The sequence below is a fragment of the Eretmochelys imbricata genome, chromosome 19, assembly GCF_965152235.1.
Source record: "Eretmochelys imbricata isolate rEreImb1 chromosome 19, rEreImb1.hap1, whole genome shotgun sequence".
In the NCBI taxonomy this organism is placed as follows: domain Eukaryota; kingdom Metazoa; phylum Chordata; order Testudines; family Cheloniidae; genus Eretmochelys; species Eretmochelys imbricata.
Window position 1 is genome coordinate 11,127,516 of NC_135590.1, and position 26,236 is coordinate 11,153,751.

Below are 26,236 nucleotides of genomic sequence, written 5' to 3' on the forward strand. Positions count from 1 at the left end.
CAGCGAGTTTATTGACAGGACCAGAATCAGTCGCATCAGCTACTTCTCTTTGCCAGCTGCAGGCCTGGGAGTTGCCCTAGTTACTGTAACTCACCAGACTGCGAGCCAGCTACAGGGAGAGAGGGGAAGAGGGGCTGGAGCACCACACAGAGAACCCCTCCTTTCAGTGCCCAGCCGGAGCTAGGGCTCCCCCCGCCCACAGCAGCTGGTCTGACTTCTCCGGTGCCAGGGATGCTGCGCACCTAAAGCTTCTCAAAGCTCCACAAAGGGCTCTTCGCACGTGGGTGCTGCAATCAGGAGGTGAGCATGCCACACCTGTAGGCAGAGCCCAGCTGGCTTTGATCTAGCTAGATCAAAGCCAGCTTGAGTAACAGCAGCAGCGTGGGTGGCATCACAGGCTAGCTGCTGGAGTCAAGACCGGGGGTGGGGGGTACTCAGGAGACTGGCCCCTGGCACTAAGTGGCTACACTGGCCTTGTTACTCAAGCCAGCTTTGATCTCGCTAGATCAAGGCTAGCGGAGACTGCGTCTAGCTAGATCAAAATCCGCTCGGGTCTGCCTACCTGGGCTGAGCTGAAATCCGCTCCAGCGAGAGGGGCTGACCCTGCAGATGCAGCCTCAGGAGGCCCTTGTTGCCCTGAGCTTCCATTTGGCTTGCCGGGGATTTCAGGGCACTCAGCATGAACGAGCAAGCGCCTAGGCCATGCAGGATCAGGCGCTAAAGCACATAGCTTGGTCCCGTCCAGAGCGCAAGCCAAGCACAGATAAAGAGCAGGCCCGGCAGGCTGCTAAGGACCAGCATCCTGAAGCCAGCTCGCTTCCCTCTGACCCAGGAGCGGCTGGAGATCAGGCCAGGATGGGGTACGTTGCAGCCATCGCCACCCCGCAGTTGTTGTCCCGCATGGACATGAGGATGTAGCCGTCGTTACCCCAGTAGGTGGACCAGGAGTTTTTGATGAGCCAATAGCTCTCCCCTTGCAGGACCCCGTAGCCCACGGCCAGCACCGCGTGGTTCAAGCTGCTGCTGGCATTCCCTACGACCGAGAGGAAAGGAGATTAGCAAAGGGGTTTCTCATGCTGCTATTAACCTGCTGCGATTACTCTCCTCCCTGGCATCCGGGCTCTTGCATTCCCAGGAGGCCAAAAGACAAGTCTCATGTAGAGAAACAGCCTCAGCCACAGCAGCCCTGGAGTGGTCACGAGCAAGGACTCCCCATGGGGGCAGATCCATGGATACTAAGGCCCGTAGAGACCATTACGCCCATCTAGTCTGACCTCCTGCCTACCACAGCCCAGAGCGCCCCACTGAATGGTTTCTGCATCAGATGCCACGGGTTGGGACTCTCCCGAGACATAGCTTCCTCCACGCCCCACAGTGTGAATCAAATGCCCCCCTGCAGGCAGCCTGGAGAGTTGTACAGTCAGGTCTATTTTATATGGGGCCGTGCCAAGAGGGAGGGGCTGTATCAACCACCCGGCTAGCCTAGTTCTGCCAGGGAAGTTATTTGGGGCACCTAGGATGGACTATGATTGCCACCTGGTGGCAGAGCCCATGCAAAGCTCTTGCCAAGCTCTTAGTGCAGGGGGCTGGCGCATTGCATTGGAAGACCCCCGAGCATTGCTCCACTTATCAGGGATTCTTCAAGCATGAGAATGCAACACCTTCCTAAGTGCTGTCATGGGGAGGTTGGGGAGGGGCATGATTGGGGGCAAAGCTTGCAGAAGGGAGGCAGGAATCCTGGGGTGTCAGGCCATGGAAGCAGGGGCCCACCGTGACCGAAAGCACTGCTGTATTCCCCCCGTTCGCCCCGACACACTGTTGTGATCATCTTTATACAAAATATGCCCTGTCAGGTCTCATTTGAAAACTAACAACTTGCTGGTCAATAACATCCTGGTGAAAGATACGCAGCGACATTCTATGTAAGGTTATGAATTCCCCCTGCACAATGTTAGCGCATGTTCAAACCCCCACAGCCCTGCCTAGGCAAGAGCTGTTAAGCAGGTCTAGGCTAAACAAAGCAATGTGGGTTCACCTCAATGTACATGTAAGTAGTAAACAGGGTCCTGGGGCTGGAGACATAGCAAGTCTATATTTCAGCATGCACAGGGGAGAAGGAGCCACCTTCACCTGCAGATCCCAGGTCACCTTCTTTACTGTGTGAATAAACATGGCTTTGAGGGGGAAACCTCAAAAGAATCCACTCCAGAGGGTGAGTGGATTGCAAAAGTGAGGGGCAAAAACACCCCAGGGATCTCTTCCTCTCTCACACACATCTGAGATGACAAAGGAACCAGCACTTTGGCTCTGGGGGAGATCCTGACTTCAGAATTTGATCAGCATTGTCGCTGGAAACCTGCCGTAACGATTTTACCTTGAACCAAGCCTCACTTGCGACGTTTCAGCTACCAGACAGTGGTTTAGCTTTATTTCTCTCTTACCCATGTCTGACTTTCCCTCAAAACCTCCCTCTTTGTAGTTAAATAAATGTATTTTATTTTTAAACTAAACTAATCCAGGGCTGTGTTTAAACCAAACTATTTGGTAACTCCAGTTAATGTAGCAAATTGTTGAATACTGACCCCTTGGGGGACCAGTAATAGCTGAACGGTCCAGGAAAGGGCTGGGCCACACAGAACACAAGTTTTGGGGAAAACCCTGGGATTGGGAGTGTGCTGGGGTCACCCTGTGAGTAGTAACCGAGGCTGGTGGAAGCCAGAGCATGGCTGGAGTGTTGCTCACAGGCTGCTGGGCTCAGAGTAGCTGGACCAGCGTGGCAGCCGTACACAGACACTCAGGGTGTGACCTGCCTGCTGTTTGTGAGCGGCCATGGCTGGGAGCTACCACAGCAAAGCATTGTGAGGCGCCCAAGGTTGCAGGGCAGGTGATGATGCAAGCCCTCACGGGGCTGGATTGCACCCCAGAATGGGACGCCCAGACCTTGGATTTCTAGGGTCTCTGCTGCCTCCCTTCACCATGCCTTTGGAGTGCCTGGTAGTGATCGGGGGGCCAGCCTGGCTCTGTGCTGTTTGGGCGCTCTTCATCCGGGGGAATGTCCTGCCATGCACGGAGGTGGCTCTGTACAGTTGCAGTTGGCACCAGCACCCCCAGGCTGGCAGCCATGTGTGGCCCCCAAGAGGCACTGGGAGAGGGAGGGGGTGCCCGAGTAGCAGAGAGCAGTGTGATGCACTAAAGGTCCACCCGGCTCATGGTGCTGGAGCCAGCAGAGAAAACCCTGGAGGGAACAGAATAGCCTGGGACTCTCCTGCCCCACGGGGGTGTGCAGCCACCCTGTCTCCTGAGCAATCTGGGATCCAGCAGCCTCTGGCAAAGGGTTACCATGACACAGCCTCTCCTCCTAGCCATGCAAACTTGTCTCACCGGGAGCACCGCGCGCCTGGCAGGGCTGGACTCACCACACCGGGGTTCATAGTAGACACCGTTGGAGTAAAATATGAACGACTTGGCGGAGGCGTCGATGCTGACGGCCACAGGGCCGTTCTTGAAGATGGCGGCTCTCAGGGCGGTGACGTCGCCGACCGGGACGTTGACGTAGCCCGTGATGTTGGCGAGGAGCTCAGATGAGTTGTAGTGGCAATATCCGTTCTGGGAGGCAGGCGGGACGCGGGAGTTTAACAGCAGTATGGTTTGGGTGTCCCCGTACAGCCAGAATGCTCACAGAGCAACCTCCATCCACCCCCTCACTGCGGCCAGGCCTGGCTAAGAGCCAGAGGATGCCAGCTGATCCGTGATATGCCGCCAGCTCAAACCCAGCCAGCCAGACACTCTCCTGCCTGCTCAGCCCAGGGAGAACCAGCAGCGGTTCTGGCAGCTGAACTGGCTCATTAGCGGGACACCCCACAAGGCAAGGAGAAGAGTTCAGTGCATCTGTTAAGCCCTGGCATAGCTGGGACATGGGTGGTCAGGCCTAGCAGATAGGACCTGGAAGAAGGCTTGGCGGGAGTCAGGGCTCAAGCCAGGGGTCAGAGCCAGAGGCAGAAAGCAGAAGTCAAGGCGAAGGTCAGAACCAGAGTCAGGAGTGTAGGCAGGGATTGCAGGCGGAGTTAAGGATCAGGAGCCAAGCCAGGAATCAGAGCCAAAGAACACAGCCAAGGTCCAAATCAGGGACCAGAGCAGGGCCTGCGGTGGCAATAAGCCACAAGCTGCCAAGCTGCACAGACAGCTTCCTGGAACGCCCTCCATGCTTAAATAGTGCACGTGGACCAATCAGAAGTGATGGTGGGTGCTGTGGTGCTTGTTCTCCCAGGGCTTATTCATTGCAACTCTGCCGGGCTGCTGAGAGCCACACCCATCCCCTGGCACTCTGCAGACCTGGGTTCTAGTCTTCCGGAGCCTTACAAGTCCCCTCTCGTCATTTAAGGAAAAGCCCTCGGGAGCCAGACGCTGTAGAGGGGCTGTACCGAGGGTTACAGTACTAAATGGGAGCCGTGGAGAAGAAACACTCGCAGGACTCAGAGGTGAGTGGAGCAGGTAGGTTTGCTTGGATCTGAGATTTCTGTAACAGGGACGAGAATTTTGCAGCGAGGGGAGACGTCAGGATCTTCAGAAGCAATTGTTTATCTATCAGTTCCTCCAAGGGTTTTATACCACTGCCCATCACACCTTCCATGTAAAATCAAAGCCCCCTGCGCATTGTCTAAAACTGGTTATAATGTCAAGGAAGAAATAAAGGCTCCCACCGCTCCCATCTCTCTGGATCGGTGGTAGGAGAACGTAGCTAGTAAGTTGTATCACAACGGACTGGGCTCCCTGAGACGTTAGCAAGACTAGCCCTGCAGCACCCCTCTCCTCCTGCAGCCCGAGTGCTAGGTGGCCCATCCACTCCACAGATAACTTCAGAACTCGGACTGCTAGTTCTGGACCACCTCCTGCCCTCACTGAAATCGATGATAAATCTTCCTTTGGCTTCAGTGGTGCAGGATCCACAATGAGCACCAGGAAATTCAGCCACCAGGAGCACATTCTAGCTAGATGCTGATTGGCTTCATCGCCCGCTATCCCAGTGCCTAGCCTGGGCTCTGGGCGCTGGTATCCGCCCACAGGTATGAACCTCTGTCTGACCCCGCTAACATCTAGGGCATGCTGGAGGTTCATCTCATGCCAGGGCCCTGCACGGTGAGTGGAGGGATGGATTTCGACTTCTCTAGCCCCGTCAGAGCATTGGAGGCTGGTGAACAGAGGCTCACAATATCCTTTGTCTGGCAGCCAGGGAGGAGCCAGCCCAGGACCATGCCTGAGACTCACCATCTGCACAATAGACATGCTGTGGGGTGGGAGTGGGGGGAGGGGGAATCAGCTGCTCCCAGGATCGCATCCCAGGCCACTTCCATCTTTGCTGGGCCCTGCACCAAGCTCTCCCGTCAGCAGCCCCAGCCCTTTGCCAAGGGAGCCCACAGTTCAGCGTCTGGCAGCCGGGGGCATTTCTCCGGGGCTCTCCGCGTCACATCCCCACTCGGTGCAGGGGCACGCTGCTCGAGCAGGTAGAATAAATGCTCTCTGCGGCTCCCCTAGCAGGTGCCTAGAAGAGCAGCCCGACTCACCTGGCCCCTGTACGGCCCATAGGACTTGGCACTCGGTATGCCGCCGTGCTTCCTGACCCATTTAAAGGCCTGCCAAGGGAGGCCGCCGTCGCAGGCGTAGTTCCCGAAGCCCCAGGAGCAGTCCATCAGGGCTTGCTGAGAAAGGGGGGTCAGGCCTCCGGTCTGGGGAGGAGAGGGGGAGGGCAGGGTCGGGCACAGAGAACTCAAACCTGAACTTCACCATCCCCTTTACGTCAAGGCTGAGACATCACACACAGGCTCACCAAGACCACGTCCAGGGAGATACTACATCCCCCCAATGGGCATGCTCTGGGGACCCCTTCCATGCTCTGGGGACCGCTCTCCCTCCATCCCTGGGCTGGAATACATGGCCCGCGGGAGCTGTGTCTTGGGTGAGCATCATCCCGTCAGTGATGCCGGTGCGGCCAGCCAGAGCTGCTCACGCTGGGGAGCTCCTGGGGCAGGACTCCAGGCAGAGTTACAGCCATGGGGCTGAAAGCAGGGACTCCCCCATCAGTAGCAGAAACTAATCTGCTCTGGAGGCTTTCGGCAAAGGGGAAGGAGGCCGCGGCTTGTGCTTAAGGCACTGGCCGGGCCCACAGCGGGTCTGGGTTTGATGCCTGGCTCGTTGTGTGGCCCCGGAAGTCACTTCTTCTCTCTGTACTTCACTTCCCCACCAGTTACGTGGGGATAGCGATACTGCCCTTCTCCTACCCTCTGCCTTGTCTCTGCAGTGCGTCAGCTGAATTCAGGGGCTGTCTCTTACTGTGTGTGCGTACAGCTCCCAGCACAACGGGCCGTGATCTCAGCTGCGGCATCTCGGTGATACCACAATACATATGAGTGTTGAAAGACCACAACGGGGGGCGTCTTGGCTGCTCCACCCTGTGGTGTGATCCCTGCCCGTACAAGCTGAGGGTGTGATGAGGCAGCGGGGCTGTTACCTTGAGGAACAGGGCACCTTCTAATCCTCCTGTAGCAGCAAAGCTCCAGCAGGAGCCGCACAGAGCCTGGTCCTTCACTGGGGTCACCGCGCCTGCGGGAGAGAATAAGAAATGAGCCACTTGCAGTAGAGAACTCAGATCTTCCACATTTCAGCTCTCTGATCTCCCTGGCTCCTGAATGCCTGGAGCTACCATGCCACGTGGCCTCTGTACCACGAGAGGGCCATTCTTCTCTTCCCCTTTCCCCTAGCAATTGCCACTCGCTGCCCTTCTCCCCCACTCCAGGTGCCTCGCTACCCTGAAGAAATGCAGCATGAAGAGCGAGCGGCAAACTTTTGGGCCATCTTGCCGGAGAGCAGAGGCCCACACACATGACTCAGTGGGTCATGAGCAGGAAGGAGGAGTCCAGTTTCCATCACACTCCTGGTACCAAGCTATCCCTCGTACTGCTGGATTCGTGGTTATTCCAGTGGGAAGCCAAAGTCAGAGTCAGAGAGGAGTCTAAGATGGTGCCAGTTACACCTTCCGGCCCCCTCAATGCGGGAGTGACGACTCGGGATACATTGACACTAGAGCTGGAGGGGTCATTTCCAACTCCAGGAGACACACCCACGCTAGCTTTGATCCAGCTAACCTGCTAAAACCAGCAGTGCCGGTCTGGTAGGACAAGTGGCAGGAGGTGCCAGCCACCCAAGTACGTACCTAGGGTCTCAGATGGGATCCGACCAGGGTGGCTAGCCGCTTCTGCCGCTACATTGCTAGCTTTAGCTTGCCAGCGCGGGTTATGTCTACACCCCCAGCTGGTGGGCAGCCACACCCCTGGACAACCTACACCCTGCCAGCCAGACACTCACCCAGGAGCTGTGGCATCCAACAGCCTATGCTGGGTAACCTACATGCCAAGCGGCTGGCAGGGACAGCAGGAAAGACAGCTAGCAGGAGGGTTTGAATTAAATGCCCCAGGGGATTCCTCTCTGAATTCAGGCCGTCTCTCCCCAGCCCAGCCAGCGCTGGTTAGTCTGAAGCCGTCAGACTAAAAGGACTGAAAGGGCCCCACACCCTGTCTCTTCTCCCCCCCACGCTGACCTGGGAATTCGCCCTACTATTCCTGAGTGTTGGGAACTGGGAGTGATGCTCGTCGCTGCCCCCCTCTGTCGAGTTATGATAGAACAACTTGTTCCAGGAGGAGCCCTACACCAGGGTCGCCATCTCCAGAGCAACCCCCAGCTGGGATGGCCCTGCAGGCACCCTGCCCTCAGCTCCCTCTGGGTTCTCTGCATTAACTGACTCCCAGAGCCAAGAGCTAAGCCCTGGCTCCCCCTTTCATGGGCTCTGATATACTACCCTCGGGAGCCCCACCCTTCTTCTCCCCAGCCCTCCTCTCAGGGGCTGTGCTGGTTCAGGCCAGCTGTAGCCTACAGCAGCTTCTCCTAGCTGGACCTCTCTTTGCTTAGCCCTCTTCCTCCCTGGCCAGGGAGGGGTCAGCAGGCAGGCAGCCCTGCTTCCCCAAGCTGGTGTCTCTCCCGCTGTGAAACAGAGGAGGCAGCAGATATCCTGCCTTCCTTCCCAGGGCTCATCCGGGTTGGCTGCAAGGGGGGAGCCCTGCCCATGCCTGCTTCCCTCCAAGGCTCTGGGTCCTGGGTCCTTAAAGAGACAGATGATTCCCCTGGGACCTTCTTCCTCTCCTCCAGCACCCGCCTCAGCCCTTCCCTAGGCCTTCATCCGCCCAAGGAGTCCCAGGAAGCCTAGAGGGACATGCCATGGATTAGGGGCCAACTGACCCTTAGCCCTTTAAAGGGGACAGTCACCCTCTCCCAAGCTCCATCCAGGCCCCATCTAACAGGATGGCAGCTGAAAGGTGGGTTGTGGTGGGGTGAGACACGGCTAGGGCAGGCCAGAGCGGCTGCGCGGACTGGCAGCCAATCAGGGAGGGCCTGTGGGAGAGCCAATCAGGGCTGAGCAGGAGGCAGCCAATCAGGGCCAGGCTCAGCCATATATAAAGGCTGTGCAGCAGAAAAGCAGGGCAGTCTCTCTCAGGCCTTCAAGGGAGAAGGTTCCTCTCCTGAGGGAAGGAGCCCAGCACCCTGGACAGCGCAGTGGTGGGCAGGCTTGGGGGAGCTGAGGAAAGCTCCAGCCCAATACCTGTCAAGCTGTGGGCCCTGATTGGAGGGGCCTAGAGGGTGTGAGGGGCCAGAGAGGAATTAGCCCAGGGAGCATAGATGAGCGAGAGACAAGAAGGAGGGCAGGGAGGCTGCCACTAGAGGGTTCCTGGGCCGGGACCCAGAGTAGTGGGTGGGCCTGGGTCCCGGCCCCCTTTCCTCTTGCATAGCACCTGGCTGATGAAGAGTGGCAGTGTTGGACTGCAACGTGCCCCAGATGTGAGGGGCTAGACTCCAAGTTGCAGTTAACCAGGAACCCCTTCTCTTCCCCCTCCCCTCCCCCCCCCGATGGACTAAGGGGCACTGTTGGAGGGCAGTGACCAGAAGCGGAAGTTGCCAAGGAGGGAGCACTGCGGGTCCAGATACCAATGGGGGAGCAGATGACAGACAGGATACCACCGGCAGAGGGTGCCCCCCAGAGGACAGAACTAATTCCCAGACGTGACAGCGGGAGGTGCTGCGGTGGTGAATCCTGACTCCGTCACATGGGTATAAAGCAGGGAGCCACCCAAGGCTCTAGCAGGCCTAAGGGCTGCATTTCAGCATCACCTGGAGGCAGAGGGTGCTTCCCACTTGTCAGGGGACTGCGGGAGAACAAGGGCTTTGCAGTTAGTCGGGGTGTGATGTAGCCCTGGGGATGCGTGGCCAATGCTGACACAGGTGGCCTTCCTCACCGTACAGCCTCCAGTCCAGGTTCTCAGGCAGGATGATGCCAGCGTACTGTGCCAGTGGGAACGGCTGCCCATTGTTGGGAGTTTGGTCCTGCAGCCTCCCCCGCAACACGGCCAACTCCTCCGGGGTGCGGTCGGCCAGGTGGTTCAGTGCCAGCTTGTAGGGCAGGTGGGCTCGATTCTTGGAGTGGACGTACCTGGGAGGGGATGGATGCCATGAAGAGAGGAGGAGCTGGGCAGCTCTGGCTGGTGGGCAGCCCTGGTGTACCCCGGGCACATCCCTGCAGCAGCACCTCACACGCGCGTTTAAATAACCGCAGTTTGGTGCTAGGTCAAGTGACAGTCGGGAGATGACTGCTCTGTGCTCCAAGACATGCATCTCCTCCCCTCTCGCTATGAAGCCAGCAGCTGACTGATGGCTAGATACTCAGGGCGTGATGTCGCATTTACACTGCCAGAAGGGTGAATGGCGGGGAGCCTTCATTCTAGTTAGGAGTGGGGAGCACGGGGCAGGGTGGGGGGCACAGCTGTCTCTGGCCTTCTCGGTTCTCTGTGAGTTCTCAGAAGAAGCGACGCAGGGCAGAGGGGTGGAGTTCTGGAGAGCCGGGTTCTAACCCATCCGGGGCAAGAAGAGGTTTCCTGCGCTGGCATCGGCCTGACACTGACATTATGGGAAAGGCCAGGATCAAATTAATCCCATGTTGCTCTGGGCTTGCCTGACTCTTCGGCACATCCAGGCTGGGTCAGAGGAACAAGGCTAATCTGGGATGACACATTCCCTGCCCCCCACCATTCCCTGCCCCCTCCCAGCATCCCAGGAGCCTGGCTACCTCGCCCCAATATCTGAGCTCCCGCACCTCATGTTGTGAATGAAGGTCTGTGCCCTGCGCTCGAGCTCCTTCTCGCTGCCGTACTCCTTCCTGTACTCCCGCCGGTAGTGATGGAACAGCTGATGGCCTCGATCCGCCTGCCTGCCCATGAAATCCCCCATGGGGTTGGCGAGGATATGATGCTCCACTCCGTCTCCTGGAGGAAACTCGCACTCCATGTCTAGGACCGAGCCGGAGGTTAGTGGGGAGGTTACAGCACGCGCCAGAAAGCCATTGCTCAGAGACACCAACCGGCAATCCCCCGGTATCTGTACCACCCCCTACTTGCAATATCTCAGATCCCACAACCCAGCTGCCAAGAACTCATAGAGCACCGCACGTCAGCCTGAAACAAACCCTTTGTTCCTTGCCCAGAGCGAAATCCACCAGAGAAGCTCAGCATGCCAGCTTTAGCCCATGGGTCAGTGAGAAGCGGTTCAGACAACGTGTCTGCAGGGGGTCAACAAGCCACAGGCTCCCCTCTGGACCAGGGCCCCTGGACGTGCTAGCATGAAGATTGCTGCTCATTGGTGTGAATCCAGATCTCCCTGCCTTTATCTGAGCGCTGGCTGGGCCACATTTCAGGGTCTATTTAACAGGAAACCTCCATCCGCTCTTGCCCCAACACACACTTAACACAGGGACAAACTGGCACAAATCGAGAGTGACACCATCGTTCTAGTGGGACTCAGCTGATCTCTGGGGTAAATGCACACAGCCCCAGACCAGGGGCCTGCCCTGCTCCCACCCAGTTGGCAGGGCATAGTTGCATGGGGAAGGTGGGTGCGTGGGAATGTTGGACTGAATGGTTCCTCAGGGGGCCTGGATCTGCTGGTACCAGCATTAGCTGGGGCACATGCCGTGAAAGGATTAACCAGCCATATGTTTCCACCTCTCTGATCAATGCAAACCCCTGGAGATTTAGTAGCAGCCAACAGGATCACGTGGAGACTTGGCCACTCCTGATTGACTCACTACACTGTGATGGTTTTCCCTGGTCTGCAGGAGTGAAGCCAGTGGGCTCATGTTCCCAGTGCAGCTCCTGGCCATGTTTTGGGGCTACTTCTGGCAGCGTCCTGGCTCAGAGATCCCGGCCCTGGGTCCCCACAGGACTCAGGGCACATACCTCCCTGCTCAGGCTCGGGAGCTCTGGCTGTGGAATTTCCCCAGCTAAGCACTTCCACAGCATGGAGGGAGGAGGGAGAACTGCCACTCACTGCTTGGGAGGTCCAAGACCCCGGCTGGGTAGCTGTGGGTGAAGCCGCTGTAGTCTATCTTGCACTTGTCGTAGTGGGACTCCAGCAGGCTGTTGAAGCCCCGCATCTCGTAGAGGACGGGCACGGGGCCGTCGGCGGAGCTGGCCACCCACAAGGTGTAGACGTTCTCCTTCTGGCCCCAGTAGGACACGTTCTGCCACACGGTGCAGAGCTGCCCTTTGTAGAACTCCTCCCGCACGGGCTGGGGAGGGGACGTTGCAGTCAGTACCGTGTTGTCTTAAGGCAGCGTTTCTCAAACTGGGGGTCCTGACCCAAAAGGGGGTCACAAGGCTATTGCTGGTGGGGGGGGTCGCGAGATCACAAAAAATACTGCGATCGCCTTTAGGCCCTTTGCTAGGGTTCCCATATTTCAAGTTCCCAACTAGAGGACACTGCTGGGGAGAGGGGGAGCTGGAGGGGGAGGGTGGGTACAGCAGCTGCTGCTCTCCAGCCGCCCAGCTCCCAAGAGAGCGCAGAAGGAAGGGTGGCAAAACCAAAGCACACATTTGTTCATATTTCAAAAATGAAAACTGAACATGCAGGACGATTTCAGGGCCTGCCTCAGTTTCCTGGAGCCACCATTGAAAAAACAGCATGCTTCCAAACAGCAGCACTTCTTGCAGTACGTGTCCAGATACTTAGTTGTGTATAGTTGTATAAAGCCACAATCCTTGGACAATGTTATGACAATTGCCCCAATCACTGGAAAAGGCTCCCCGCTCCCCAAGCTGTACCCTGTTGTCTATTCCCCCCACCCCTGAAAACGTGTTTCTTAAATGTCCCCGTATTTATTCCTGAAAACTCTGGCTTTCCGCTCTTGGAAAGGCTTCGGGGCCTTCGGCGGTGGGCGCCTGACGCACAGAACGCTGGCTGCAACCGGGCACGGGGCACGGCTCTGCCGATGCACCTCCAGCCTGTCCCTCAGCAGTGCTAGCCCTGGCTCCCACAGAGGAGCTGCCAGTCCCGCCCGCTTTGGGATGGGCGTTCCATGGGCACTGCCAGCTGTGCCCTCGGCTTCCCGGCCAGGCGGAACCGACCCTCCAGAGAGTGGCTCGCCTGGGTGGAATGTTATTTCACCAGCAGCTGCGGTGCCTGGGGGAGGGAATGGGGTTCAGTCTCCCCCCCCACCCCACCCCGATTGGGGGCTATGCATTCCTTAAAGGAGCAGCAGCAGCAACTGGGAAGCTGCTTTCCACCCAGGTGCACTAGGGGAATGCCAGGCGTCAGCCCCTCCGCACCTTCCCCCCAGGCAGGACCGCGGCAAAGGATACTGGGAGCGCTGGAGGGACTAGACGCAGGCTTGTCCCCTGCATTCAGCTTCTTCTGAGCCCCCAGGAAATGGACACAGGAGAGGAGCATGTATGAGGGGTGGCTGGGCTCCTGGTTCAGACTTAGCCGGGTCTAACGAGCTTTGGGGAGATGCCATTTCCTACAAGAAGCCTTGGTGGGGTGGGGGCTGCCCAGCTAAACCAGGAAGCCACCCAGGCCAAAGGAATCCATTCGCTGTGAACCAAAGACCCGACCGACTGGCGTTTCCTCCTGCCTTTTGCCAGGCCTCACCTTGAAGCCGTCCAGCCTGGGGAGGACGCTCTGTGGATAGATACGCTTCCTGGGGCTGCCGCTGATCCGGAAGCACTTCCGGACGTTCAGCTCCAGCTCGGTGGTCTCTGGGGTGATCTTGTAGAGGGCACCAAACAGCCTCTCTGCCCCATATTGGAAGGTGACCACTTGCCCTAGGAGGCAGGGAAGAGATGCGGGAAGGGCAAGACATTTCATGGGCCCAGTGAGGGAAGGGGAGAAACCGTCGGGGTCTTAGCCTCTCCCTGGGCAGGCTGAGAAGGGGGAATGGTACCAAGGGTTTAACTCTCAAGCTGAGAAGCGTCGCTGTCCGTAGCTTTTCACACCCACCTGGGGCAGATCCCGGGGAGATGGGGAAGCAGCCCTGGGAGCTGGTGTGATGCTGAACTCCCTGCAGCCAGTCCATAGCCATGATGGACCTGGCTGCCCCATTATCCCCTCTGTGCCCAGCCATGCCAGGCTGAGCAGCAGAGGGAAAGCGAGGGCTGAGCACCAGACCGTGGGGAGCTGGGTGTTCCCCTGCCAGGGAGACAACAGACCAGGAGCAGCGGAAGTGCTCTAAAAATGTGTTTGTGGGGGGGCCATAGGTGCCTGAACTATGGCCCTGCCCCCTGCTGCCCTCCAAGACCCCCCCCACACTGCCCATGCCCCCCGAGGCCCTGTTCCTGCACTGCCTCTTCCCTGCACCCCACTCATTCCTTTTTGCCCCCTCCCCCTTGTTGCTCGCCCTTATGGCCAGTAAAAAGGGGGGGCATGGCCCTGTGCTCCCCCTTCCCCGCCCCTGCTTCTGGCACCCCTGCGACTGACCCACCTGGAGCAACTTACACCCTCTACCACCTAGGGTGCATTGCAGCCCCTCCAGCTCACGCCCATTTGCAGAGGTGGAACATGCACCCCCTCCTTGCACTCGGCCCTCTGCATGGGGGGGGGGCTCCCGCTCACACCCCAAGGGGGCCAGGAGAAAGAGGAGCCAAGGGAACACTGAACAGCTGTGGGAATGTAGGGCCCCTCTCTGCTAGCTCATTCCTTCCCCCACTGCTCAGAGCATCCCCTGACCCAAAGCGCAGTGAGGTAAATGGACAGGCTCCCGCTGGGCTCTGGATCAGGCCCCAAGTCGCAGCAAGTCGAATCAGGCTACCCTCGTTCGTGGAGTGGGATGTGGGGGCACGTCAGGCTGGGGGGTGGGGTTTTCCTGGGGCTCATTTACAGCATTCAATACGTCACCTCCGAGTTTGGCCCCAATGGTGGGAACTGGCCCTGTCACCTGGTGAGGAGCGGAGAGAGACCAGGTGCCCAGCACGCCTACCCTGGTAGTACTGGATCCGGCTCTTCTCTCCCGTCAGGTTGTACCAGGCTTCGAAGGGCTCCTGGATTTCAGCGAACGGCAGGTCGATAACACCTGCAGGCCACCAGAACAGGAGCCAGATGAGCCCAAGTCTATGGCATTGAGACAGAGGGCTGAAGCCTAGTCTCTAGTATGGATTCACCGTACAGACGTGGGATGAGCTCAGCCATGCCCAATTCAAGCCACATACGGCGCCGCCCTCTGGGCACACCAAGGGCACTGGGGCCAGCTCCCTGTAATGGACGTTAACCCAGGTCAGAATTCCCCTTCTGCCCCATTTCACACCCAGAGGAGTCCGGCCTCCGTCACCAAGAGCTCCCAGAGATGCAGATTTGTGCACCCGGCTGCTCCCTGTGTCCTGAGCTACAGACGAGCAGCGCAACGAGACCCAGGCCGCTCCATGCGCCCCCCTCGGAAAATGCACTGTGACCCCACAGCGAAAGCAGCCACCGAGCAGCCTGGCCTAACAGAGAGGAAATTAGGCCAAGCCACTTCACTGTCCTTGGCATTGCCGCTCCTTCCCATCCCAGAACCTCTCACCACGAATAGGCTCGGTGGTGATTTCCTCTTTGCACTCTCCAGAGGCCGGGTTATGCCAGTTTCACTGTTCGGACACTGAAAAGTGATGCCCTCATCAGAGACAACGGACAAGGCGGAAGTTTTACTCCTGCAAGCTACAATGTTAATTTAATGAGCGATCCAGAGCCAGAGTGGTGCAAAGTGACCTGAAAGTTGCCCCTCAGGGAGGAGCTGAGGATTCCCTGGGTGAAGGGAAACCCTGGACTGGCAGCCCCTCCTGGCTCCACCCCTGATTCTGGCACAGGGCTAGTTGGGAGCAGGGAGAGAATGGGGGTAGAGCATGACACCCTCACTGATTTCTGGTTGATGGGAGACAGTTCTAGCTGATGAAAGTCACAGCAGCCACAGGGCTGCTCAAACTTGCACTGGGGGCCAATTCATCCCCCAGCTGGCTTAGAGTACGTCTACACTGCGGCTGGAGGTGTAATTTCCAGGCTTAGAGTATGTACACACACCAGCTTCGATCAGGCTTGTGTAGTGAAAACAGCCGGGTCACCGCGGCAGCACGGGCTAGCTGCCCAAGTGCCATCCTGGCCAGGATCCTAGGTATGTGAGGCAGCTCGTCTGGGCCACTGTCCATGCCGCTGTGGCTACTTTGCTACTTTTAGGGTGCTACCTCGACCACAGCTAGCAGGTTGGGGGGGAGGGATAGCTCAGTGGTTTGAGCATTGGCCTACTAAACCCAGGGTTGTGAGTTCAATCCTTGAGGGGGCCATTTGGGATCTGAGGCAAAAATTCAGGACTGGTCCTGCTTTGAGCAGGGGGTTGGATGAGATGACCTCCTGAGGTCCCTTCCAACCCTGATCTTCGATGATTCTATGATTCTAAGTGTACGTCTGCCTGAGCCAGAAATTACGCCTTCTGCTGCTCCTAGAGATGCCCTGGCCACCTCCCCTGGCCCTTAGCCGCGCTGAGTGGGAGCGAAGGATAGGCCGGGACGGTGAAAGGGGAATGCATGCAGGAGGGGAGGCTTCTGGGAAAGGCCGTTCCCGCAGCCACGTCAGCTGAGCTGGTTTGCTGCAGTCTGGGCTAAGGGCGAGATAAAGACCCTTTTCTGGCTGGCCGTGACCGGGGCTGTTTTGGAACAAGGAGCCAGCAAACAGGTCCCAGCTGTCCCTCGGATTGTGTAAACAACAGAACCACCCTCCGGTCTCCTAGACGGCTCCAGCGGCTTACGGGGCTGCTTTTCTGTCTCTTCCGCCCCCGCCCCCCGTTCCTTCCCATGCTCTGCACTGATTGTGTTTTTCCCCTTAACAAGAGACACTGGGCGTGTGGCCTAGAGCCTTGGCAACACCCCCTGGAGCTTCAGTCTCACCCAGGAGCCTAGGCTGGGGTACTGAACAGCGCTGGACACGTGCCCATTCCTGGGAAGTGTTTTAAATGAACAAAAGGACTTCCCAGTAATTGTAATATACAGTAACTGCCTCCCTCTAATGGGGAGGCAGTGTGGGCTAATGGCTAAAGCACGGGAGTGGGACTCAGGAGACCTGGCTTCTATTCCCAGTTCTGCCACTGGCCTGATGGGTGACCTTGGGCAAATCATGCTGCCCTCTCTGGGCCTCAGTTTCTGCATCTGTCAAATGGGGATAATGATCCTGATTCTCCTTTGTAAAGCACTTTGAGATCTGATGATGATAAGAGCTAGGTATTAATTAATTATTATTATTAACTGCAGAATGGATACCAGTGAGTCTGAGGAGCTAGCTGGACAGGCTAGTCCTGCCATCACCTGTACCTATCGCTTAGGCTGATGGCCGTGTGGGGGAGACAGCTTGACAGACAGAATCATTAAGACAGTCCCTGCCCTGCCGTGGGGGAGTTGGGGACTCAGTCAGGGGCCAGAGCCTTGCACCCAAGGGGCTGTGTGTGGGCGCATGGGTCCAGCGGCACAGATCCAGCTGCATGCCTGAAGCCTAGGAGCTGTGTTGCAAACACAATGCTTACGAAACCACGCAGTCTCCATCGGGGACTCAGGCTTGAGATGCACTGGGAGACAGAGCAGGCAGAGAGTTGGTTTGTTAACATGCTTACTAGGGATGAGGCTCTTCTGCTTCCTTTCCCTTCCCATATGGTGTCTGTCTGGCTGTCTGTGGCTGAGAATGGTGGGAAAGGATTTGATTCTATCTAGATATTGATGCAGACCCCAGCCCATAGAATCTCCACTAAAAACAGCAATGGATTCATCCCCACAACCCCCCTGGAAAGGACCATCATCCCTGTTTCACAGATGGGGAAACCGAGGCACAGAGAGACGCAGCGACTTGCCCAAGGTCACACAGGGAGAGCCACAATTGAACCCATGAGTCCCAGCCCAGTGCATTAAGCACAAGACCCGTCCTCCCACTATGGCCAAAGAAGAGTTGAAGTGCTAAGAGATGACTTGCTGGTCTCTGTTAAGTCCGACAGTGATGGCCCAGAACATTCCCTTTTGCCATAGCAGTACTGCTGTATGTGGGGGGAGTAGGGTGACCAGATGTCCCGATTTTATAGACACAGTCCTGATATTTGGGGCTTTTTCTTATATAGGCTCCTGTCATAACTATAAAAGGAAGGGTAACCACCTTTCTGTCCACAGTGCTATAAAATCCCTCCTGGCCAGAGGCAAAACCCTTTCACCTGTAAAGGGTTAAGAAGATAACCTCGCTGGCACCTGACCAAAATGACCAATGAGGAGACAAGATACTTTCAAAGCTGGAGGGGGGCGGAACAAAAGGTCTGTCTGTCTGTGTGATGCTTTTGCCAGGAACAGATCAGGAACGCAGCTCAGAACTCCTGTAAAAAGTTAGTAAGTAATCTAGCTAGAAATGCGTTAGATTTCTTTTGTTTAATGGCCGGTAAAATAGCTGTGCTGGGTGGAATGTATATTCCTGTTTTTGTGTCTTTTTGTAACTTAAGGTTTTGCCTAGAGGGATTCTCTATGTTTTGAATCTGATTACCCTGTAAGGTATTTACCGTCCTGATTTTACAGAGGTGATTCTTTTACTTCAATTAAAAGTCTTCTTTTAAGAACCTGATTGCTTTTTTATTGTTCTTAAGATCCAAGGGTTTGGGTCTGTGTTCACCTGTACAAATTGGTGAGGATTTTTATCAAGCCTTCCCCAGGAAAGGGGGTGTAGGGTTTGGGGGGATATTTTTGAGGGAAGACGTCTCCAAGTGGGCTCTTTCCCTGTTCTTTGTTTAACACGCTTGGTGGTGGCAGCATAGGGTTCAAGGACAAGGCAAAGTTTGTACCTTGGGGAAGTTTTTAACCTAAGCTGGTAAGAATAAACCAAGGGGGTCTTTCATGCAGGTCCCCACATCTGTACCCTAGAGTTCAGCGTTGGGGAGGGACCTTGACAACTCCTATTATCCCCCCACCCTCTGTCCTGATTTTTCACCCTTGGTATCTGGTCACCCTAGGGGGGAAGGGAGATTGCTGGAGGACACTAGCTGTTTTTATAAGGGATGTTTTTAATCTCTCTGGTTAACATTAAGGCCTGTTGAGCCCCAAGGAGGCTCCAAGCCATGGGGCCTGCATGTGCTCAATTTCCTCATCTGCTTAGTGGGGACAAGCCTAGCTCCCCACTAACCAGAGCAGCTGAGCAGTTTAATTCAGCAAGTACAACACCTTACGATCCACGGATCAGAGGTGCCAGGTCAGGGCTCAGGATTATCCCGAGTGTTTCCTACCACAGGGCAGGGCAGCGCTCTTTCCGTGGTTGAGGTGTCACCAGGAGGTGCTCGCACCACAGCCATCTGCCGGAGGGAGAGCATGCTGCGATACAGAGCCCGACCACAGAGTACCAGGCCCACTCACCTGAGACGTGGTAGACGTTGCCAAAATCAGGGACCACCCATCCAGATGTCCACCCGGCTCCTGTAAAACAATGATCAGCTGATTTCTCGGCATCGGACATTTCCCTCCCCAAACCCAGCTGAAGGGGCAAGGAGACAGGGAACCTTTCCAGACTAGAGTGCATTGCAATCAGCTACCCACCTACCTAGAGTTCAGCCGGGCAGTTAAGGAAGAGCCGGTCTTTAATCACATGATCCCACGGAAATCCCATTGGGGGTACTCGGGTGCTTAATGTCAGGCATGTGCTTAAATGCCTTGCTGACTCGGGGCCCTACCGGGAATGGGGAAGATCAGTTGTGCCAACCCAAGATGGGTTTGGTTACACTCAAAGCCCTTTGTTATCAGCATTTGCTGATTTTCCCCCTAAAACTCCCATAGTTTTGAAAAAGCCACAATTTGGGTTCTACCGATTTTCACCCAAATTTTGGCTTTTTGGGAACCAGGGAATTTTTTGCTCGGGAAGTGGCTGGAGTCAGGAGAAGATGCACGTACTCTTCTGCTGGTACCTTCAGCGCAGCCCCACGGCTCAGAGCCCTGTCTGCTTCCCCAGCCAGCCAGAACCCTGTCAGGACCAAGCACCCCCACCTCCTGCCCTTCCTTTTCAATTTTTCACCAAGTCTCACCCATTATTTACATTTAGGAATAAACACTGAAAAACTCCCAGGCTATTTCAAACCAAATAAACCGCGAAAATGAGGGGCTTAGGGATACCCCCCGTAAACCCATCCCAGCTCCTGGGCTAGCATCACACCATTGTGGGTACAGCAACACAGATCTGGCATGGGTAGCGTTTTGCAGCGCGGATAGTCCAGGATAACTCTGCAATAACAAGAGCTGCGATCTTAACGGGGGCTAAAAGAGCAGCGCGGACACCGCTGCTCGGGTTTGACCTCGAGTCCAAGTCCGGGTTGACCCGTTGGTTTTAACTGGAGCTGCTAACCCGGGCCGCTGTGACTTTGCTGCTGTTTTAACCCGAATTAGCGCACCCCCGTTAAGTACACACCTGGAGCTAGACTGTTCTCAGTGGTAGCTGATGACAGAACAAGGAGTAATGGTCTCAAGTTGCAGTGGGGGAGGTTTAGATTGGATATTAGGGAAACTTTTTCACTAGGAGGGTGATGAAACACTGGAACGCGTTACCTAGGGAGGTGGTGGAATCTCCTTCCTTAGAAGTTTCTAAGGTCAGGCTTGACAAAGCCCTGGCTGGGATGATTTGGTTGGGGATTGGTCCTGCTTTGAGCAGGGGATTGGACTAGATGACCTCCTGAGGTCCCTTCCAACCCTGATATTTTATGATTCTATGATTTTGTTTTGCAGCAAAGACCAGCTCTAAGGTGCTCTGGACAAAACCTCCTGGGGACCACAGGTGTGTGCGGTGGCTGTGTGCACGCGTGTGTGTGCACATTATACTCACCGCTCAAAAGGCAAAATGCAGGCAACAGAAGAGAGGCCATTTTCTTCCAGAAGAGAGTTTCCATCAGGTCTGGGAGTAGGGAAAAGGGCCAGAAATTAATCACATGCATCATCTCTCTGGGGAAGCTCATCTGGTCCCTGCATTTCCATCAGCATCTGGCCACAGGGTCTGCTGCATCTTCTCTAGCCCGCATCACGACCAGGTATTCTACACCTATGGGCCTTGTAAAGCATTTTCTAAGCCAGGAAGGGAACATAGCTCAGCGGACTTGCCTGACAGAGCAAGGAGTGGTTGCATTTCCATCCCAGCATGCTTTGCAGGCCAGTTTTGCGTGGTTATGCCCTCACAGGTGAAATGCAGCCACCCCTGGGGCGGGGCAGGGCATGCCGGCTGCTTGACAGCTTGTAGCAACATGGATGGCAGTTTCAGGGCAGAACCAGAAGAAGGATCCTGTGTGGAGCTGACATTGCCAGGGGATTTAGGAAGGCGGAAGGGAATTAACCACATTGGGATGTGACTGGGGCTCTGGGGACATCCTGACCACTTGGGAAAGAGCCACCAGGGTATGACATCCACAAGGGGGCAGTGTCCTCATTCAGTGTCTCAGCTAGAAACAGCCAAGCACCACACATAAGGGGAGAACACCCCCTACTGAGCGCCCTGCCCTTTCAGCACAGCACCCCCTAGAGCCATGCTGGGGCATTGGGGTCACTCTGCCTGCAAGGGGAGGACCCCATACCGAACCCCCGTCCCCACTCCCTGCAGCACTGCACATTGTACTGGTATACCTTATTCCAGCCCCCCTAAGCGAAACAAGTGTGTGCATTGAAACTGTGCAAACACAACAAGCTATCACTTTAACAGTAAGAGGTTTCCAGGGCCTGCTTGCAAGCTATGGGTCTCTGTAGGGAAGTGTGCAATCTGGGGCTTGAGCAGTCAGTCTGCAAAGGGTCAGCCTAGAGCAAAGTGGGGTGAGTTGTGCCTCTCTGCTTTAGGACTGATATCAGGCTAACTGGTCTAGTGTCACTCAGGTCATACAGCTTGTCTTTTCTGATATTGGCACAACATTAGTACTCTTCCAGTCTTCTGGAATTTCCCAGGAACAAAGATCTCCTTAGCCAACTCTTTTAGGATTCCTGGGTCCAAGTTATTAGGGCCTGCTGATGAGCTGGAACAAGGTAGTTCATCAATCCTCATGATATGAATACATCATCCTGCTTCTTTCCAAATACAAAACAGAAATATTTACTGAACCCTTCCTGCATTATTATTAACAATTTTACTATCTCCATCTAGTAATATGCCTATACTCTATACCATTGTTGGGATTTTTTAGTTCAGAATATTCTTTTAAAACTCCTTATTTTCCTTATCCCTGCCAGACATGGATTTTCTGTGATGTCTTTAGCTTCCCTTATCAATTTTCTACACATCATAACTTCTCATTTACATTGATTGCTATGTCCTCTTTCTTCCGAATATCATATGCTGTTTTTTTTTAAATTTCTAAATGCTGCCTCCACTTCAGCACGGAACCAGAATGGACTTTTGACCAAAGTTGTCCTCTTTCTTGATCTGGTAGCATGGCTTTTTTGTCCATCTAATAAAATCTTCATAAAGAAGTCTCAATTTTCATTCACATTTTTCTTTCTAATTTTTTCTCCCAATCAATTTCACTCAAAATGTTCCTCATCTTTGAGAGATCAGCCCTCTTGAAGCACCAAGTGCATATATTATGGGTTGGGCCTGCCCTCTGTGTGTCCATAGTGAAATAATCAGGTCACGATCACTGGTCCCTAGGCAACCACCATCACTCAGTTCCATGACTGATTAATCTTGATCTGTCATAATGAGGACCAACATAGTTACCTCATGTTGGGTGCAATATGTCCTGCAATTAATATAAATCTACCATTTTTAATACCTGGAATGAGGTTTTATCACCAGCTGCATGAGAGCTCCAGCATATGTCTCCCAAATAGAACTGCCCCATTATAACAACACTTCAGCCAACATATTAAACACCCATCTGTAAGGAGTAACTCATCCTGCTCTCTGGTTTGATTCGGTAACCTGTAACAGACCCCATCCCTGGTTTTGTTTGTTAGCGTGTGGATCCACATGCATGCAAGATCCTGTAGTTCTGAGTTAGCAATAAAACTAACACAGGTTATGGTGGCTTTAATGGAGAGTGCCAGCTGCACCAACCCACCTATTTTACCCACTCTCTTCTTCCTGAACAGGTTATAACCAATCAGGTGGGTTCTCCCACCAGGTTTCAGTAATGCCAAGTATATAAATTTTTTCCTCATCAATGAGAATGTCTAATTCCTCCTACTTGTTACACAGACTCCTAGCATTGGTATGGAAGCAATTGAAAAATCTCTTTTCACTTTTTTGCCACAACGGTTCAAGTTGGTCAGGACATCTTGAGTTTAAGTTTTGTACAGCATTAGTCTTATGAGCACCCTCCCCTTTGCACTGGTGGTTTAATGCCCTCAGAGCAGCTCCAGCTAGTCTCCAACAGAGAAGATTAGTCCCCCTAGTTGTGAGATGCAGACCATCCTGTTTGTACAGCCCTCTTTCCCACTGGAATGTGGCCCAGTGTTCCACAAAACCAAAACCTTCAGCCTCACACTGGTCATGCAGCCAACAGCTCACCTCCAGCATTTTCTGCCTTCTCTTGCTCATTGGACCAGTAGGATCTCAGAGAAGATCATCTGGCCTTTCCTTTCCTTCTGCTCCCTTCCAAGTGCCTGAGGTCTTCTATAATATGTGTAGTTCTGTGTGATGCCATATCATCATCAGTGGAGACAGCTTCAGAATCCCACCCAATGTTATGGTTACATCTCGTATCTTCACTGCGGGGAGATAGCACACTGCCCTATTGTCCTTGTCTCCATGGCTGAATTCTCCATCAGCTCTTCTTAATACAGAGTCACCAATTGTTTACATTCTTAGGATGGTAGAAGAACCTGGCTTGGTTGCTGTTTATTTCAAACTGCAATGACACCCTTCAAGTATATCCCCTGTAGCTTTCTATTCCATTCCTCCAGAGACACGTTCTTCCGCAGTTGACTTGTTGAATATCTGAAGATGTTTTGATACTTCTAGTCGGGTTGAATGCTTCCTGGCTCTTTCCCCTCTTGGTCACAAACAGCCTGTCTACCTCTTTGGTTCCTACTATATGCAATTCCTTTATCACTGATCCCTCCCCTTGTGGCATCTGTGAAAATGATTTCCAACTCTGGTTGTCTAAGAAGTCTTCGTTGTTTTGCAACTTATGCTTCCAGACCATGTGTCTTCTCCTCCAGTACGGCCACCAGCTTGCACTTCATATACCTGGTATCTATTCTGTCTTCTGGCAGAAAGGAAAACATAGCACGTCCAAGGTAGGTCCCAGCACTTGTTCTCTCTTCATCCATATCTGCTCTCTGGTGGAGAGCTATACTTAAAACAGGAATCACACTCCCTTCGAAACTCAGACTGTTTGCCACTCCCGTTCACGTCACCTACTTATATACTAAACCTCAAGGCTCAGCTCCCTCCCTCACCAACAGGAGCGAATAACTCCTCAGACTCTCAACATGGCTCCAAGCCAGAGGTCCTAGGGACAAGGGCCTCACTGAAACACAAACAGACCTTTGCATCAGGCTAGTTCAGGGGGCCTGCAGCCCATTCCCAGAACCCCCCACGGAGAACAACCAGCCAACACATGGGACAAACACAACACTCGCCAAGTCCCCACCCTCTGCAGACATGGGCACCCCAGCTTAACCCCCTGAAACGTCCAGATTTGCTGCTTCTGGGACCCTGCTGAAGGGAAGGGCTGGTGACATGGGCCACGGGTTTTCCACAAAGAAAATGTTGCAAGCCAGGGAGGTCCATGTCTCAGAGACATCAGAACAGCTTCACAGCTGCGGCGACATATCACCGAGACTTGTTTCGTCACATACCAGCCAGTCAAAACCCAGTTCCTTATTCAAACTCTCAACACAAAATGGAATTGAGGGGTGTGTGCGTGTGTGACATTTCATTTTGCAGCATGTTATTCAAGAACGAAGCTTCAGGGCAGCGAGTGGCAATTCCCAGCTCCTTCGGAAGAGCCTGATGGCTGCGGGGAGGTGTCAATTAGGGTGACTCATGCTTTATTTTGTCATCTACAAGCAGGGCACCCAGAGGATTCAGGGGGCCTGGGGCAAAGCTATTTCGGAGGCCCTTTAATTAATTAAGCACCTTTTTAATTTTTACTCACCCAGCAGCGCTCTGGGTCTTCGGTGGCGGGTCCTTCACTCTCTCCAGGTGTGTTCGGCGGCACTGAAGGACCCGCTGCCGAGGAGCCGCCGAAGACCCGTCAGGAGAAGTGAGTAGAAGGGCCGCAGCGGGTGGTGCCTTTTCTGTGATCGCTCCCCCTGTTCGCTCCACCTAGCTACGCCACTGGCCCTTCCATAAAACAAAAGTTGCAATACTATCCAATACTATATTCTCATGGGGGCAAATAGCCCCACTTGCCCCCCCTCCCCTGCGGGTGGCCCTGCGTACAAGCCATAAAAGCCCAGGGCTTTACTTGAATATGTAATTCATAAATAATTAAGTAATTCGTCATTTAAATGTTTCTCTCATTCAATCACATGGCTTGATGAAATGTTATCTTATGCGGCTGTATCTGTAAATCATTTGGGCCTTTGACTAAGGAACTGGGAACCAGGAATAAGGAGCTGGTACCATGAAAAAAGAGCTGGTACCACGAATAAGGAACTGGGAATAAGGAACCATCTTCAGCCTTCTTGCAGATGTCTGTAATGTAGACCAGGCCTAAGACCCTTTATCTGGGTCTCTTCTCTGCCTCTATTTCCGTCCACACCCTGGTTACAGCCAGTGAGCCAATCCTGATGTAATCATACCATTCTGAGCACACAATTTCAGGGCAATGGGGAACTAGCCAGCAAGGCTCTGATGATCAGGGTATGTCTGAAAATAAATTTCCCCTCGCAAAGCCATGAATAGAACCCAGCAGTCCTGATTCCCTGCTCCAACAGACAAGGCTAGACCCCAAGAGTCCTGACTCCTAGCCCCCTGCCACTGTAACCAACTGGACCCCCACCTCTCTCCTAGAACTAGGAATAGAGCCCAGAGTCCTGACTCCCAGATCCCTCTGCTCTAAGAAAAACACCATGCTCCCTCTATGAACAGTCATTTAATCAGACATGTTCTGAATCTACCCTTTAGGACCTCATATCACTTGACAACCTCCTATTGGTTGATCGTTTCAAGCAGTAGAGAACTGCAGCCATCTCAGGGGTGGGGCACGCACGCTGTTTAACTGCTCAGAGCGATGTTACCCTGCAGTTTTCAGTCCCCATACCCATAGTTTACACTCGGACTCTTCTGGGCAGAGGCTGTCTCTCATCCTGTGTTTGGGAAGCCCGCAGTGTATTATCACTGCTAGCACAAGTTACTATGAGACAGCGTGGTCCAGTGGCTAAAACACTGCACTGGGACTCATGGCTCCTGGAGCTGCCCTAGGCCGGCTGTAAGAGAGTGGGCACATTGTGTCCCCTCTCTGTGCCTCAGTTTCCCCTTCCGCCTTATGTCTACTTCGATTTTAACTCTTTAGGGTAGGGACCGTCTCTCACTGTGCCTGTGCAGAGCCTGGCAAAACAGGGCCCTGGTCTCAGGTGGGGCAGGGACTGGCCCAATGGGGCCCTGATCTCAGTCAGAGTTACATGCACAATAACTTATCACCATTTTGCCTACTTTTGGTGATTTAGGGAATCGAAGAATCATAATCCCCAGACATGGGTTTTGCCCCCAAATAAAGATGAGTGGCTCTTACCTGGGTCCTGGGTCCTGGGTCTGGGTTAGCAGCTGGGAATGTGGTCTGATCCCACCGCTGACACTAACCAGCGGGGCAGAGTGGTTAAGGTGGATAACAGGTAATCATATTCATCTATATCTGTGGCAATAGCCTCTGCACTGTGAGTGGCTGGTGGCTCAGGAGAGGAAAGGGAACCAGAATAGAGAC

General features: G+C 54.4%; 1 protein-coding gene across 3 annotated transcripts; it reads right to left on the reverse strand.

Moving 5' to 3' along the window:
- LOC144277162 (uncharacterized) lies at positions 1–26,147 on the reverse strand. 3 transcript variants are annotated; one of them, XM_077837764.1, is made up of 13 exons: positions 26,048–26,147; positions 24,467–24,654; positions 20,212–20,280; positions 18,759–18,818; positions 14,345–14,437; positions 13,021–13,193; positions 11,422–11,662; positions 10,193–10,385; positions 9,339–9,532; positions 6,506–6,597; positions 5,562–5,723; positions 3,417–3,606; positions 1–1,033 (listed from the first exon to the last, which is right to left on the reverse strand). In XM_077837764.1, exons 3-13 carry the CDS (start codon positions 20,273–20,275, stop codon positions 846–848), a joined length of 1,650 nt encoding a protein of 549 aa, XP_077693890.1. In that variant the 5' UTR covers positions 20,276–20,280; positions 24,467–24,654; positions 26,048–26,147; the 3' UTR covers positions 1–845. The 3 variants fall into 3 exon arrangements, with proteins under 3 accessions (XP_077693890.1, XP_077693893.1, XP_077693891.1); XM_077837767.1 differs by lacking the exon at positions 5,562–5,723; XM_077837765.1 differs by lacking the exon at positions 24,467–24,654 and having other exon boundaries at positions 26,048–26,088.
- Between the last annotated feature and the right edge of the window lie 89 nt (positions 26,148–26,236).

What these genes read in the sequence shown, in the direction of transcription:
- LOC144277162 (XM_077837764.1), bottom strand. Translation starts at nt 20,275, where the DNA reads ATGGAAACTCTCTTCTGGAAGAAAATGGCCTCTCTTCTGTTGCCTGCA. An exon ending in CCGGATCCAGTACTACCAGG is followed by an intron (nt 13,194 to 14,344) that starts GTAGGCGTGCTG and finishes CCTGCCTCCTAG; the next exon opens with GGCAAGTGGTCACCTTCCAA. An exon ending in GGTCTTGGACCTCCCAAGCA is followed by an intron (nt 10,386 to 11,421) that starts GTGAGTGGCAGT and finishes GCTCGGTCCTAG; the next exon opens with ACATGGAGTGCGAGTTTCCT.